General features: G+C 43.6%; 1 protein-coding gene across 1 annotated transcript in view; it reads right to left on the reverse strand.

Moving 5' to 3' along the window:
- The window catches only part of LOC112072263 (kinesin-1 heavy chain), a 56113-nt gene that overhangs the window by 23458 nt on the left and 19627 nt on the right, over positions 1–13028 (reverse strand). The window contains exons 8-16 of the mRNA XM_024139674.2: positions 9077–9181; positions 8636–8781; positions 8265–8413; positions 7711–7898; positions 5959–6027; positions 5594–5680; positions 5402–5521; positions 5096–5239; positions 4735–4923 (exon numbers count right to left, since the gene is read on the reverse strand). Of these exons, the coding sequence (XP_023995442.1) occupies positions 4735–4923; positions 5096–5239; positions 5402–5521; positions 5594–5680; positions 5959–6027; positions 7711–7898; positions 8265–8413; positions 8636–8781; positions 9077–9181 (1197 nt within the window). The remainder of the gene's footprint in view (positions 1–4734; positions 4924–5095; positions 5240–5401; positions 5522–5593; positions 5681–5958; positions 6028–7710; positions 7899–8264; positions 8414–8635; positions 8782–9076; positions 9182–13028) is intronic.

Raw genomic sequence — 13028 nt, forward strand, 5'->3', positions numbered from 1 at the left:
TTAGTATATTGAGATTACTAATTAAATATTAGTATAGGTTATAATTAACAACATGACTATATATATTAATACATTAATTAGTATTTATTTAACTACATTTACTATATTATATGATTGATATTCTACATTATATTACTACATGACTATGGCAGGTAGCCTTGTGGTTAGAGCGTTGGGCCAGTAACCGAAAGGTTGCTGGATTGAATCTCCGAGCTGACAAGGTAAAAATCTGTCGTTCTGCTCCTGAGAAAGGCAGTTAACCCACTGTTCCCCGGGCGCCAAAGACGTGGATGTTGATTAAGGCAGCCCCCCACACCTCTCTGATTCAGATGCATTCAGTTGTACAACTGACTAGGTATCCCCCTTTCCCTTTACTATACTACAGTATATTACCACGATACAGGGTCTTTATAGAGAATGGGTTCAATCAGATGCAGATAAATCTGTTGGATTCTTTTGGAGGTCTAACTGTCAATTTGTGAAACTAGCACAATATTGTTGGATTTCAAGAGGCAGTGGGTGAGAAGTAACAGGATAATGATGGCGAGTAGCCACTGTTGTACCTGAGAGTTTTACACACACACCTGCAACAGAATTGCTTCTTGATTGCTTTGTGAACCCTCCCCCCGATATTACTACATTAGTATATTATATTACTACATTATATTAGTATATTATATTACTACATGACTATATTATATTACTACATTATATTAGTATATTATATTACTACATTACTATATTATATGATATGATATTACTACATTATATTACTACATGACTATGGCAGGTAGCCTTGTGGTTAGAGCGTTGGGCCAGTAACCGAAAGGTTGCTGGATTGAATCTCCGAGCTGACAAGGTAAAAATCTGTCGTTCTGCTCCTGAGAAAGGCAGTTAACCCACTGTTCCCCGGGCGCCAAAGACGTGGATGTTGATTAAGGCAGCCCCCCACACCTCTCTGATTCAGATGCATTCAGTTGTACAACTGACTAGGTATCCCCCTTTCCCTTTACTATACTACAGTATATTACCACGATACAGGGTCTTTATAGAGAATGGGTTCAATCAGATGCAGATAAATCTGTTGGATTCTTTTGGAGGTCTAACTGTCAATTTGTGAAACTAGCACAATATTGTTGGATTTCAAGAGGCWGTGGGTGAGAAGTAACAGGATAATGATGGCGAGTAGCCACTGTTGTACCTGAGAGTTGTTACACGACACAACCTGCAACAGAATTGCTTCTTGATTGCTTTGTGAACCCTCCCCCCGTAACTAATAAGCAACTCATCTTTTCAACTTAGTGCAAGCAACAGCCAATCAAAAACGAATGCTTTTGTCACATMATCCTTTCGAAGGTTCGGACACAGATATAACAAGGAGCCAGATAAACTCAGCAAAAAAAGAAACGTCCCTTTTTCAGGACCCTGTCTTTCAAAGATAATTCGTAAAAATTKAAATAACTTCACAGATCTTCATTGTAAAGGGTATAAACACTGTTTCCCATGCTTGTTCAATGAACCATAAACCATTAATGAACGTGCACCTGTGGAACGGTTGTTAAGACACTAACAGCTTACAGACGGTAGGCAATTAAGGTCACAGTTATGAAAACTTAGGACACTAAAGAGGCCTTTCTACTGACTCTGAAAAACACCAAAAGAAAGATTCCCAGGGTCCCTGCTCATCTGCGTGGATGTGCCTTAGGCATGCTGCAAGGAGGCATGAGGACTGCAGATGTGGCCAGGGCAATAAATTGCAGGGCAATAAATTGCAATGATCGTACTGTGAGACGCCTAAGACAGCGCTACAGGGAGACAGGACGGACAGCTGAGGGCTTGTAGGCCTGTTGTAAGGCAGGTCCTCACCAGACATCACCGGCAACATGGTCGCATATGGGCACAAACCCACCATCGCTGGACCAGACAGGACTGTCAAAAAGTGCTCTTCACTGACGAGTCGTGGTTTTGTCTCTCTCACCAGGGGTGATGGTCGGATTTGTGTTTATCGTCGAAGGAATGAGCGTTACACCGAGGCCTGTACTCTGGAGCGGGATCGATTTGGAGGTGGAGGGTCCGTCATGGTCTGGGGCGGTGTGTCAGAGCATCATCGGACTGAGCTTGTTGTCATTGCAGGCAATCTCAACGCTGTGCGTTACAGGGAAGACATCTCCTCCTCATGTGGTCTTTCCTGCAGGCTCATCCTGACCCTCCAGCATGACAATGCCACAGCCATACTGCTGTTCGTCTGTGGTGATTTCCTGCAAGACAGGAATGTCAGTGTTCTGCCATGGCCAGCGAAGAGCCGGATCGCAATCCCATTGAGCACGTCTGGGACCTGTTGGATCGGAGGGTGAGGGCTAGGGCCATTGGTGGAAGAGTGGGGTAACATCTCACAGCAAGAACTAGCAAATCTGGTGCAGTCCATGAGGGGGAGATGCCTGCAGTACTTAATGCAGCTGGTGGCCACACCAGATACTGACTGTTACTTTTGATTTTGACCCCCTTTGTTCAGGGACACATTATTCATTTCTGTTAGTCACATGTCTGTGGAACTTGTTCAGTTTATGTCTCAGTTGTTGATCTTGTTATGTTCTACAAATATTTCACATGTTAAGTTTGCTGAAAATAAACGCAGTTGACAGTGAGAGGACGTTTCTTTTTATGCTGAGTTTATTTTACCGCATATATAATCTGAAGCGTCTGGCTGGAATTTCCCTACCCACAAATATGGTGCAGAGGAAGCCCAAGGCGGCAGTGGGAGAAGATGGATAAAACCGAGCCACATTCTGCTGATTTTCTCATTGAAAAAGCCCAAACTCAATGACGTTTTCTGTTCCAAAGCTACAATCTGTTATGAACAGAGTGCACTACGTTTTCTGTTCCAAAGCTACACCTGTTATGAACACAGTGCACTACGTTTTCTGTTCCCAAGCTACAGTCTTTTATGAACAGAGTAACTACGTTTTCTGTTCCCAAAGCTACAGTCTGTTATGAACAGAGTACACTACGTTTTCTGTTCCCAAAGCTACAGTTCTTTATGAACAGAGTGCACTACGTTTTCTGTTCCCAAAGCTACAGTCTGTTATGAACAGAGTGCACTACGTTTTTGTTCCAAAGCTACAGTCTTTTATGAACAGAGTGCACTACGTTTTTCTGTTCCCAAAGCTACAGTCCTGTTATGAACAGAGTGACTACGTTTTCTGTTCCCAAGCTACAGTCTGTTATGAAGCAGTAGTCACTACGTTTTCTGTTCCAAAAGCTACATATCTGTTATGAACAGAGTGCACTATGTTTCTCTGTTCCAAAGCTACATCTGTTTATGAACAGAGTCACTACGTTTTCTGTTCCCAAAGCTCAGTCTGTATGAACAGAGTACACTACGTTTTCTGTTCCAAAGCTACAGTCTGTTATGAACAGAGTCACTACGTTTTCTGTTCCCAAAGCTACAAGTCTGTTATGAACAAGAGTGCACTACGTTTTTCTGTTCCCAAAGCTACATCTGTTATGAACAGAGTGCACTACGTTTTCTGTTCCCAAAGCTACATCTGTTATGAACAGAGTGCACTACGTTTTCTGTTTCCAAAGCTACAGTCTGTTATGAACAGAGTGCACTACGTTTTCTGTTCCCAAAGCTACGTCTGTTATGAACAGAGTACACTACGTTTTCTGTTCCAAAGCTCAGTCTGTTATGAACAGAGTGCACTACGTTTTCTGTTCCCAAAGCTACAATCTGTTTTAAAACAGAGTTGCACTACGTTTTGTAAACGTGACCCTTTGCCAAAGTCTCCATTTTCTTTTTTTTTATAGGATTGCAAGGGCGAATCGAGTTGTTGCACAGTCACACTTCACAGAGGTGTTCGGAAATATGCAAATACATGCTAGAACTCGCTAGCTCCTTGCCTGGCTCTGCCCACCTCCTTGCTGCCCACTGTGCTTCATTTGCTTCCATTGAAAACAACACAGATGAACTATCTTGGGTTAGTTATAAATATCTATGGGTCAGAACTCCTGGCCAGTTGCCATGTCAACAACACAGCTGCCAGTGCTGTGGGAACCGTGATGAAGGTGGACAGAAGAGAGATTTGCTATACGGGAGCTGTATAAATAAATATTGGCATCAAAGCTAGTAAAGGTTTATGTACATGGTTTGGCAGCCAATAAATGTCATTTCTGAAGTGAACTCAGGCCTCTCTCTAAACAGTGTCAACTGAAATTGTTCAACATGAACTGCGCCACTAGCTAGCTAGCTTAGTTTGTTGCTAGCTAGCTTGGTTGCTAGCTAGCTAGCTCAGTTTGTTGCTAGCTTGGTTAGATGGTTGCTAGCTAGCTAGCTAGCTTGATAAAACAGTGCTGTCAATTTCATTTTGGCTCGCTAGCAAAATTGTACAGCCAGAATGCGGTCTAAATCGATCCTTATACAATAACTAAATGGTTGGATAAACAATTACATTTGTGAAAATCACAATTGAATGCAGCAGATGACATTGGGTGGGTTTAGAGTTCCCAAACCATGTGGAATGATATGACAAAACAAAAGCAGCTTCAATTTGATTGGCTGTTGCATGTAATTTTAGTTGCGTTTGAGTTGCTTCATATATCAGCAAAGTTGCTTGAAATGATGTCACTTACAACGGCAACAAAAACTGGTGTGAAAGTTGCGTGGTATAACTCCAGCCTAAGAGTGGAGTGTGTTGGACGTTAACTACTGTATGATAAGTAGCAGGCTAATAATACCTGTTGTATCCTCAGCTGACAGGCGGCCAGCTCCTGGTCGTTCTCGTCCATCTTCTGGTTGCTCTCTGACTGGGTGCTCTCCAGCTGCCTACAGCGTTTCACCATGGTCTTCACCTCCGACTTCATCTTACTGATGTACAGWCGAGCCACCGTGAACTCCTCGTCTATCAGACCACTGCRCTCGTGTTGCTGGGGGAGGGAGGGAGAAAAGAGAGAGAGACAGAGGTAGAAAGAAAGAAGGGCAAGGTTATCATTTTATTCAGGTTTAGAGGAAACAGATATTWCATATTTCCTTTAGATGCTTATAAAATAATACCCATCTTTTGGAATGTCATGTGGTGACGTGTCATTTCCTGTTTACCTTGATGTCGTTGCTGCCCACGGCGATGCCAATCTCTGCCAGGTCTTTGAGTAGTGATGACATCATCTCACTGGTCCTCTTCTTCTGGTGATTGGTCATCTCCTTCACTTTCTGCAGCTCAGAGTCAATGGACGTCAGGACGTTCTGGAAACAGACGGAGAAAAACATTTGCATATTTTAATATCATATGGACAAAAATAGAGGTATGACTGACTTATACAGATAACAAAAAACAACATGCAGGTCTTAAAACGTATTACAATATGAATAGACAGCTTTCTTCATGAGGAGTGGACATTGTCTCACTGATTTCTGGTTGAGCTCTTCGCTGAGCATCTCAAAGTCCGTGGTCTTCTGCTCCACCTCCTGACTCTTCTGGTCGTAGTTAACAGCCAGCTCCTCCAGGGCCTGCAGCACCTCCTTCACCTACAACACCACAGCATTAATAGTAACATTAACAATAACTATAGTAATAATAACAATATTATTATCCTTCACCTCATCCTTGGAAGCCTCGTTCTCAGCCTGCAGGCGGTTCAGCTCCGACTGCAGGTTGTCATGGTCGCGTCGCGATGACACCAGCAGCTACACACACACACACACACACCACAACACACACCACACACACACACACACACACACACACACACACACACACACACACACACACACACACACACACACACACACACAACACACACACACACACACACACACACACACACACAACAAATGAAAAGTCAGAACCATGACATAGATAGAAAGGTCATTTAGCTAACATACAGTTTGATTACTTTGATTGAGGTTCAATAGTCTTTAACCAGAATTACAGTAACAACAAGATGACAAACAGCCCAACTCACCTCCTCCTGGTCCAACATCTGCTGCTTGAGCTTCTCAGCCAGCTGGCTCTGCTGGTTTATCTCATCATCCTGGACACACAGAGAGAGGACAGCAGGAGAGGAGAGGACAGCAGGGAGAGAGAGGACAGCAGAGAGAGAGGCAGCAGGGAGAGAGAGACAGCAGGAGAGAGAGGACAGCAGGAGAGAGAGGACAGCAGGGAGAGAGAGGACAGCAGGGAAGAGAGAGGACAGCAGGGAGTGAGAGGACAGCAGGGAGTGAGAGGACAGCAGGGAGAGAGAGGACAGCAGGGAGAGAGAGGACAGCAGGGAGAGAGAGGACAGCAGGGAGAGAGGACAGGATTAGCATCATCATTCAAACACACAGACAAACACCACGCTCCAACATGGGGCGTCTCCCATGGACAGTTCATCTACACTACATGACCAAAAGTATGTGGACACCTGCTCGTTGAACATTCATTCCAAAATCATGGGCATTAATATGAAGTTGGTCCCCCTTGCTGCTATAACAAGAGCAGTTAGTGAGGTTCGGGCCCTGATGTTGGGCGATTAGGCCTGGCTCGCAGTCGGCATTCCAATTCATCCCAAAGGTGTTCGATGGGGTTGAGGTCAGGGCTCTGTGCAGGCCAGTCAAGTTCTTCCACACCGAACTGGACAATCAATTTCTGTATGTACCTCACTTTGTGCAAGAGGCATTGTCATGCTGAAACAGGAAAGGGTCTTTCCCAAACTGTTGCCACAAAGTTGGAGGTCCTAAATCCTCCGTCGGACTGCCAGATGGTGAAGTGTGATTCATCACTCCAGAGACACGTTTCCACTGCTCCAGAGTACAATGGCAGAGAGCTTTACACCCATCCAGCCGACGCTTGGCATTGCGCATGGTTATCTTAGGCTGCTCGGCCATGGAAACCCATTTCATGAAGCTCCAAATGAACAGTTCTTTGTGCTGATGTTGCTTCCAGAGGCAGTTTGGAACTCGGTAGTGAGTGTTGCAACTGAGGACAGACGATTTTTACGCGCTTCAGCACTCGGCGCTCCCGTTCTGTGAGCTTATGTGGACTACCACTTACAGTTGAGTGAATGTTTGTCTATGGAGATTGCATGGCTGTGTGCTCGATTTTATACACCTGTCAGCAACGGGTGTGGCTGAAATAGCTGAATCCACCAATTTGAAGGGGTGTATAAATAGTGTATCTTGATGGATTCTTGTTCAACAACACACCTGCATCATGTCCAGTTGGCTCGTCCTAATATTTATATATTTCGTTAATTCCATTCTTTTACTTTTAGGTTTGTGTGTATTGTTGTGAATTGTTAGATACCACTGCACTATCGGAGCTAGAAACACAAGCATTTCGGTACACCCGCAATAACATCTGCTGAAGATGTGTATGTGACCAATAAAATGTGATTTGATTTGACCCGTGTGAGTGTCTTACTCAGCTCTTTCCCTTCAACTCATTAGTTGCATCCTAAATGGCACCCTATTCCCTATTGGGTCCTGTTTAAAAGTAGTACACAATATAGGGAATAGGGTGCAATTTATGACGTAGCCATTGGCTGTTGCTACTTCCTGCTGGATGCTGTGTGGCCGGTGTCTCTCACCTGATCGTCCAGCTGCTTGCAGAGCTTGGTCAGCTCCCCCTCACACTTGTCCTTCTCAACACGCACAAACGCACACACACACACACGCATGCACGCACGCACGCACACACACACGCGCGCGCGCGCTCTGTGGCCGGCCTCTCTCACCTTATCATCCAGCTGCTTGTAAAGCTTGGCCAGCTCCCCGTCACACTTGTCCTTCTCTGCGTCGGTCAGACGGAGCTGGGGCATGTTGGGGGTAGAGGCAGGCTTGTCGTTAGGCACATTGTCCAGGGCCAGCACCTCAGCCTGGGCCTTCTCCTTGTCAAACTGCTCGCCCACCGGTACACTCTCACCTGAAGGGGGCAGCGTGACGGTCACACAGAGAGGTCAGACACACTCTGCAGGGCTATCTTCTCATCGCCATGATGCTCTCATCTGAGCTGAGTGTCTGTCTTCACTCCCCCCCCCCCGCAACAAATTCATTCCACATAGATTACTCAAATGTCCCTCTCTCAAGAAAATGACATAAACACAAATCAGGGAGGTAGTAGTATCTGTACTTCTTCAATAAGAAACACTTATTTTCATTTTCTATTGCAAACCATTTGAAATGTTTTGCTACGTTGTGCCTTAATGAACACGACCTTGCTGTTCTACTACGTCTGTACAGTAAAGATGAGGACCTAGCCAGTTGATAACTTTGGGCTTCTCCTCCTCACCGTTTCTCCAGCGGTTCAGCTCATTCTCCAGCCAGGTGATGGTGTTCCTCAGGGCCTTGCCCTTCTCCTTCTCCCTCTCGTACTTCTTCTTCCATTGTTCTGCCGTCAGCTCCACGTTCACACACACTGTGTTCTTAATGGTCTTCGCTCTGCAAACACCACAAACAGGACCAAACCGTTACACCCTATTTTAAATCAACAGCCCTGAATAGCTCACTAAATAGTGATTGTAGTAACTCATTGTGAATTGTTTGTTTTTTGGGGAAAACGTGACTGTTGCCATGCATACTTGTGGGATTGTATTAACAGTGGACTACTACAAATATATTTTGGAGTGAACTATGCCTTTAGGAGCTAGTGAGTGAGCCCACCTCTGTCCAAACATGAGGGTGGACTTGGTCTCTGACTCGTTGTAGGCGGAGGGAGAGGCACAGATAACAATGGTGGTCCTACAGTTCCCCCCCAGAGAGTCCTGAAGGATTCTGGTCATTTTACTGTCTCTGTACGGGATATAACCCTGAAACAAAACAACGTTCACTAAGAGAAACAACAATAGAATTCCCATTCAAGTTGTTACATTCTGAGCAAAGAAGAAACAAAACAAACCAATCTACGATTGAAACAAAAGGAGTGGAATTATACAACTGTGAATCAGCTAGAACCAGACCCCTGGCCTTTAGGAACATTTATTTACATCTCTAAAATAATGACGGATACTGTTGATGTGAGGTATTGGGCTTWAGTGGGTCAACTCATCTTTACACCAACCAAACCAACAGTCACAGTATCTGTGATAGTAGAGGGCTACTCACAGAGCCTTCTGCCAGAGCTGAGATGACGTTGCCCAGTGAAGACAGAGACTTATTAATGTTCTTGGCCTCGTCCAGCAGGGCTCCCTCCGCCCCCGTCTTACTGACCTGGGAAGAAAGAGACAGACAGGGACAGTCTGGTAAGATAGATCACATGTACAAACACTTGCTGTGCACCAGAGGCCTTAATAATATATTGGGATGGGTCAAACATGTGGTCTGGGTGACATAACCTAACAATGTTCATCAGTCTTGATAATATCAACAGATTAGACTACTGGGAAAAAATACATTGTGGGCTATGTACATTTACTCAGAGATAAATCTAGAGAAAGAGAGAGGGGGGGTATAAAAGAGAGTGCAGCAGAAGAGAACGAGAGAGAGAGAGGGTGAAAGAGAGCTAGAGAGCAGAAGAGGGAGAGAAAGAAAGAAAGAAAGAGAGTCTYTGGCAACCTAAATGCCAGAACCGGACAAGAACCTGACACCCTCAGCACACAGGGGGACAAACACCTGCCTGTAGGTGACAGCATTCCCTCCCCCATATGCCCCCATGACACAATTACGACAAAATAACCAARAAAAACGGGTCACAACTACTGCAGCTCTGTCGCARGKTGGGTATMTACATAGTCAATGGTAGGCTTCGAGGGGACTCCTACGGTAGGTACACGTATAGCTCATCTCTTGGCAGTAGTACTGTAGAATACTTTATCACCGACCTCAACCCAGTCTCTCAGTATTCACAGTCAGCCCACTGACACCCCTATCAGACCACAGCAAAATCCCAGTCTACTTGAACAGAGCAATCCTCAATCATGAGGCATCAAAGGCCAAAGCAACTGAATAATATTAACAAATGCTATTGATGGAAGGAAATTAGTGTGGAAATCTACCAAAAAACAATTTTCTTAGYTTGTCTGCTTGAAATGTTTAGATTTGACAGGGAAGCTGAGAGGTCAAATATACTGTTTAGTGTTTCTATTGGCAAGTTTACACCTTCACTWTCTTCACTATTACAGTGAAACATTTTGTCCAGGAAGTTGTCTAGAAGGGATTGAATTTGTTGTTGCCAAATTGATAGAATTTGTTGTTGCCTAATTAACAACAATGACAAATGGTTTGATGAAGAATGCAAAAACCTAAGAAAGAAATTGAGAAACCTARCCAACCAAAAACATAGAAACCCAGAACCTGAGTCTACGCCTTCACTATGGTGAATCACTAAAACAATAGGGAAAGGGGGACACTAGTCAGTTGTACAACTGAATGCATTCTGTAATGTGTCTTCCACATTTAACCCAACCCCTCTGAATCAGAGAGGTGCGGGGGGCTGCCATAATCGACATCCACGTCTTCAGCGCCCGGGGAACAGTTAACTGCCTTGTTCAGGGGCAGAACGACAGACGTTTACCTTGTCAGCTCGAGGATTTGATCCAGCAATCTTTCGGTTACTGGCCCAACGCTCTAAACACTAGGCTACCTGCCGCCCCAATACAGAAATACACTATGGAAAGAGAAGGAACAGCACGGCAGAAATCAGCTCAATGTAATTGAAGAATCCATAGACTCTAACCACTTCTGGGAAAAACAAACAACAACACAAACAGTTATCTATCCAAAATGGAGATATGGGTAAACCACTTCTCCAATAACAAAGAACAAAACATATACATGATGAAATACAAATCTTAGAATCAACTATTAAAGACGACCACAACCCACTGGATTCTCCAATTACATTGAATGAACGACAGGACAAAATACAAACCCTCCAACACAAAAGGACCTGTGGCATTGATGGTATCCAAAATGAAATGATAAAATATACAGACAACAAATTCCAATTGACTATACATCATCCTCTTTAACATCATCCTCAGCTCTGGCATCTTCCCCAATATTTGCAACCAAGGATTGATCACTTTAATCCACAAAAGTGAAGACAAATTTGACCCCAATAATGAATGGGGGATATGCGTCAACACCAACCTTGGGAAAATCCTCTGCATTATCATTAACAGCAGACTCGTACATTTCCTCAGTGAAAACAATGTAGCTGAGCAAATGTCAAATTGGCATTTTACCAAATTACCGTACGACAGACCACGTATTCACCCTGCACACCCTAATTGACAAATAAACAGATCAAAACAAAGGCAAAGTTTTATCATGCTTTGTTGATTTCAAAAAAGCTTTCGACTCAATTTGGCATGAGGGCCTGCTATACAAATTGATGGAAATTGGTGTTGGAGGAAAAACATACGAAATTATAAAATCCATGTACACAAACAACAAGTGTGCGGTTAAAATGGGCAAAAAAAACACATTTCTTTCCACAGGGGCGGGGGTTGAGACAGGGATGCAGCTTAAGCCCCACCCTCTTCAACATATATATCAACAAATTGGCGAGGGCACTAGAAKAGTCTGCAGCACCCGGCCTCACCCTACTAAAATGATCTGGTGCTTCTGTCCCCAACCAAGGAGGGCCTACAGCAGCACCTAGATCTTCTGCACAGGTTCTGCCAGACCTGGGCCCTGACAGTAAYTCTCAGTAAGACAAAAATAATGGTGTTCCAAAAAAGGTCCAGTTGCCAGGACCACGAATACAAATTCCATCTAGACACCGTTGTCCTAGAGCACACAAACAACTATACATACCTCGGCCTAAACATCAGCGCCACAGGTAACTTCCACAAAGCTGAGAACGATCTGAGAGACAAGTCAATAAGGGCTTTCTATGCCATCAAAAGGAACATAAACCAAGAATTCCCAAAATGGGAAAAACAACAAATTGAGACACTGCATGCAGATTTCTGCAAAAATATCCTCAATGTAAAACAATGTAAAACAATGTAAAACACAATGTAAAACACTAAATAATGCATGCAAAGCACAATTAGGCCGATACCCGCTAATTATCAAAATCCAGAAAAGATTCTACAACCACCTAAAAGGAAGTGATTCCCAAACCTTCCATAACAAAGCCATCACCTACAGAGAGATGAAACTGGAGAAGAGTCCCCTAAGCAAGCTGGTCCTGGGGCTCTGTTCACAAACACAAACAGACCCCACAGAGCCCCAGGACAGCAACACAATTAGACCCAACCAAATCATGAGAAAACAAAAAGATAATTACTTGACACATTGGAAAGAATTTACAAAAAAACTGAACAAACTAGAATGCTATTTGGCCCTAAACAGGGAGTACACAGTAGCAGAATACCTGACCACTGTGACTGACCCAAACCTAAGGAAATCTTTGACTATGTATAGACGCAGTGAGCAGAGCCTTGCTATTGAGAAAGGCRGRRGTAGGCAGACCTGGCTCTCAAGAGAAGACAGGATATGTGCACACTGCCCACAAAATGAGGTGGAAACTGAGCTGCACTTCCTAACCTCCTGCCAAATGTATGACCATATTAGAGACACATATTTCCCTCAGATTACACAGACCCACAAAGAATTTGAAAACAAATCCAATTTTGATAAACTCTCATATCTACTGGGTGAAATACCACAGTGTGCCATTACAGCAGCAAGATTTGTGACCTGTTGCCACAAGAAAATGTCAACCAGTGAAGAACAAACACCTGACAAGCTGACAAGGTAAAAATCGTTCTGCCCCTGAACAAGGCAGTTAACCCCACTGTACCTAGGCCGTCATTGTAAATAAGAATTTGTTCTTAACTGACTTGCCTAGTTAAATAAAGGTTCAATAAACATTATTTTTTTTAAATTACAACACTGTAAATAAACATAATATGACATTTGAAATGTCTTTATTCTTTTGGAACTATTGTGAATGTTAAGTTTTTATTGTTTATTTCACTTTTGTTTATTTCACTTGCTTTGGCAATGTTAACATATGTTTCCCATGATAATAAAGCCCCTTAAATTGAAATTGAATTGAGAAAGAGAGCAGGAGAGAGAGAGAGCAGCAAAGAGAGAGAGAGAG

Source organism: Salvelinus sp. IW2-2015, unplaced genomic scaffold (genome assembly GCF_002910315.2).
Source record: "Salvelinus sp. IW2-2015 unplaced genomic scaffold, ASM291031v2 Un_scaffold1867, whole genome shotgun sequence".
NCBI classification, from domain to species: domain Eukaryota; kingdom Metazoa; phylum Chordata; class Actinopteri; order Salmoniformes; family Salmonidae; genus Salvelinus; species Salvelinus sp. IW2-2015.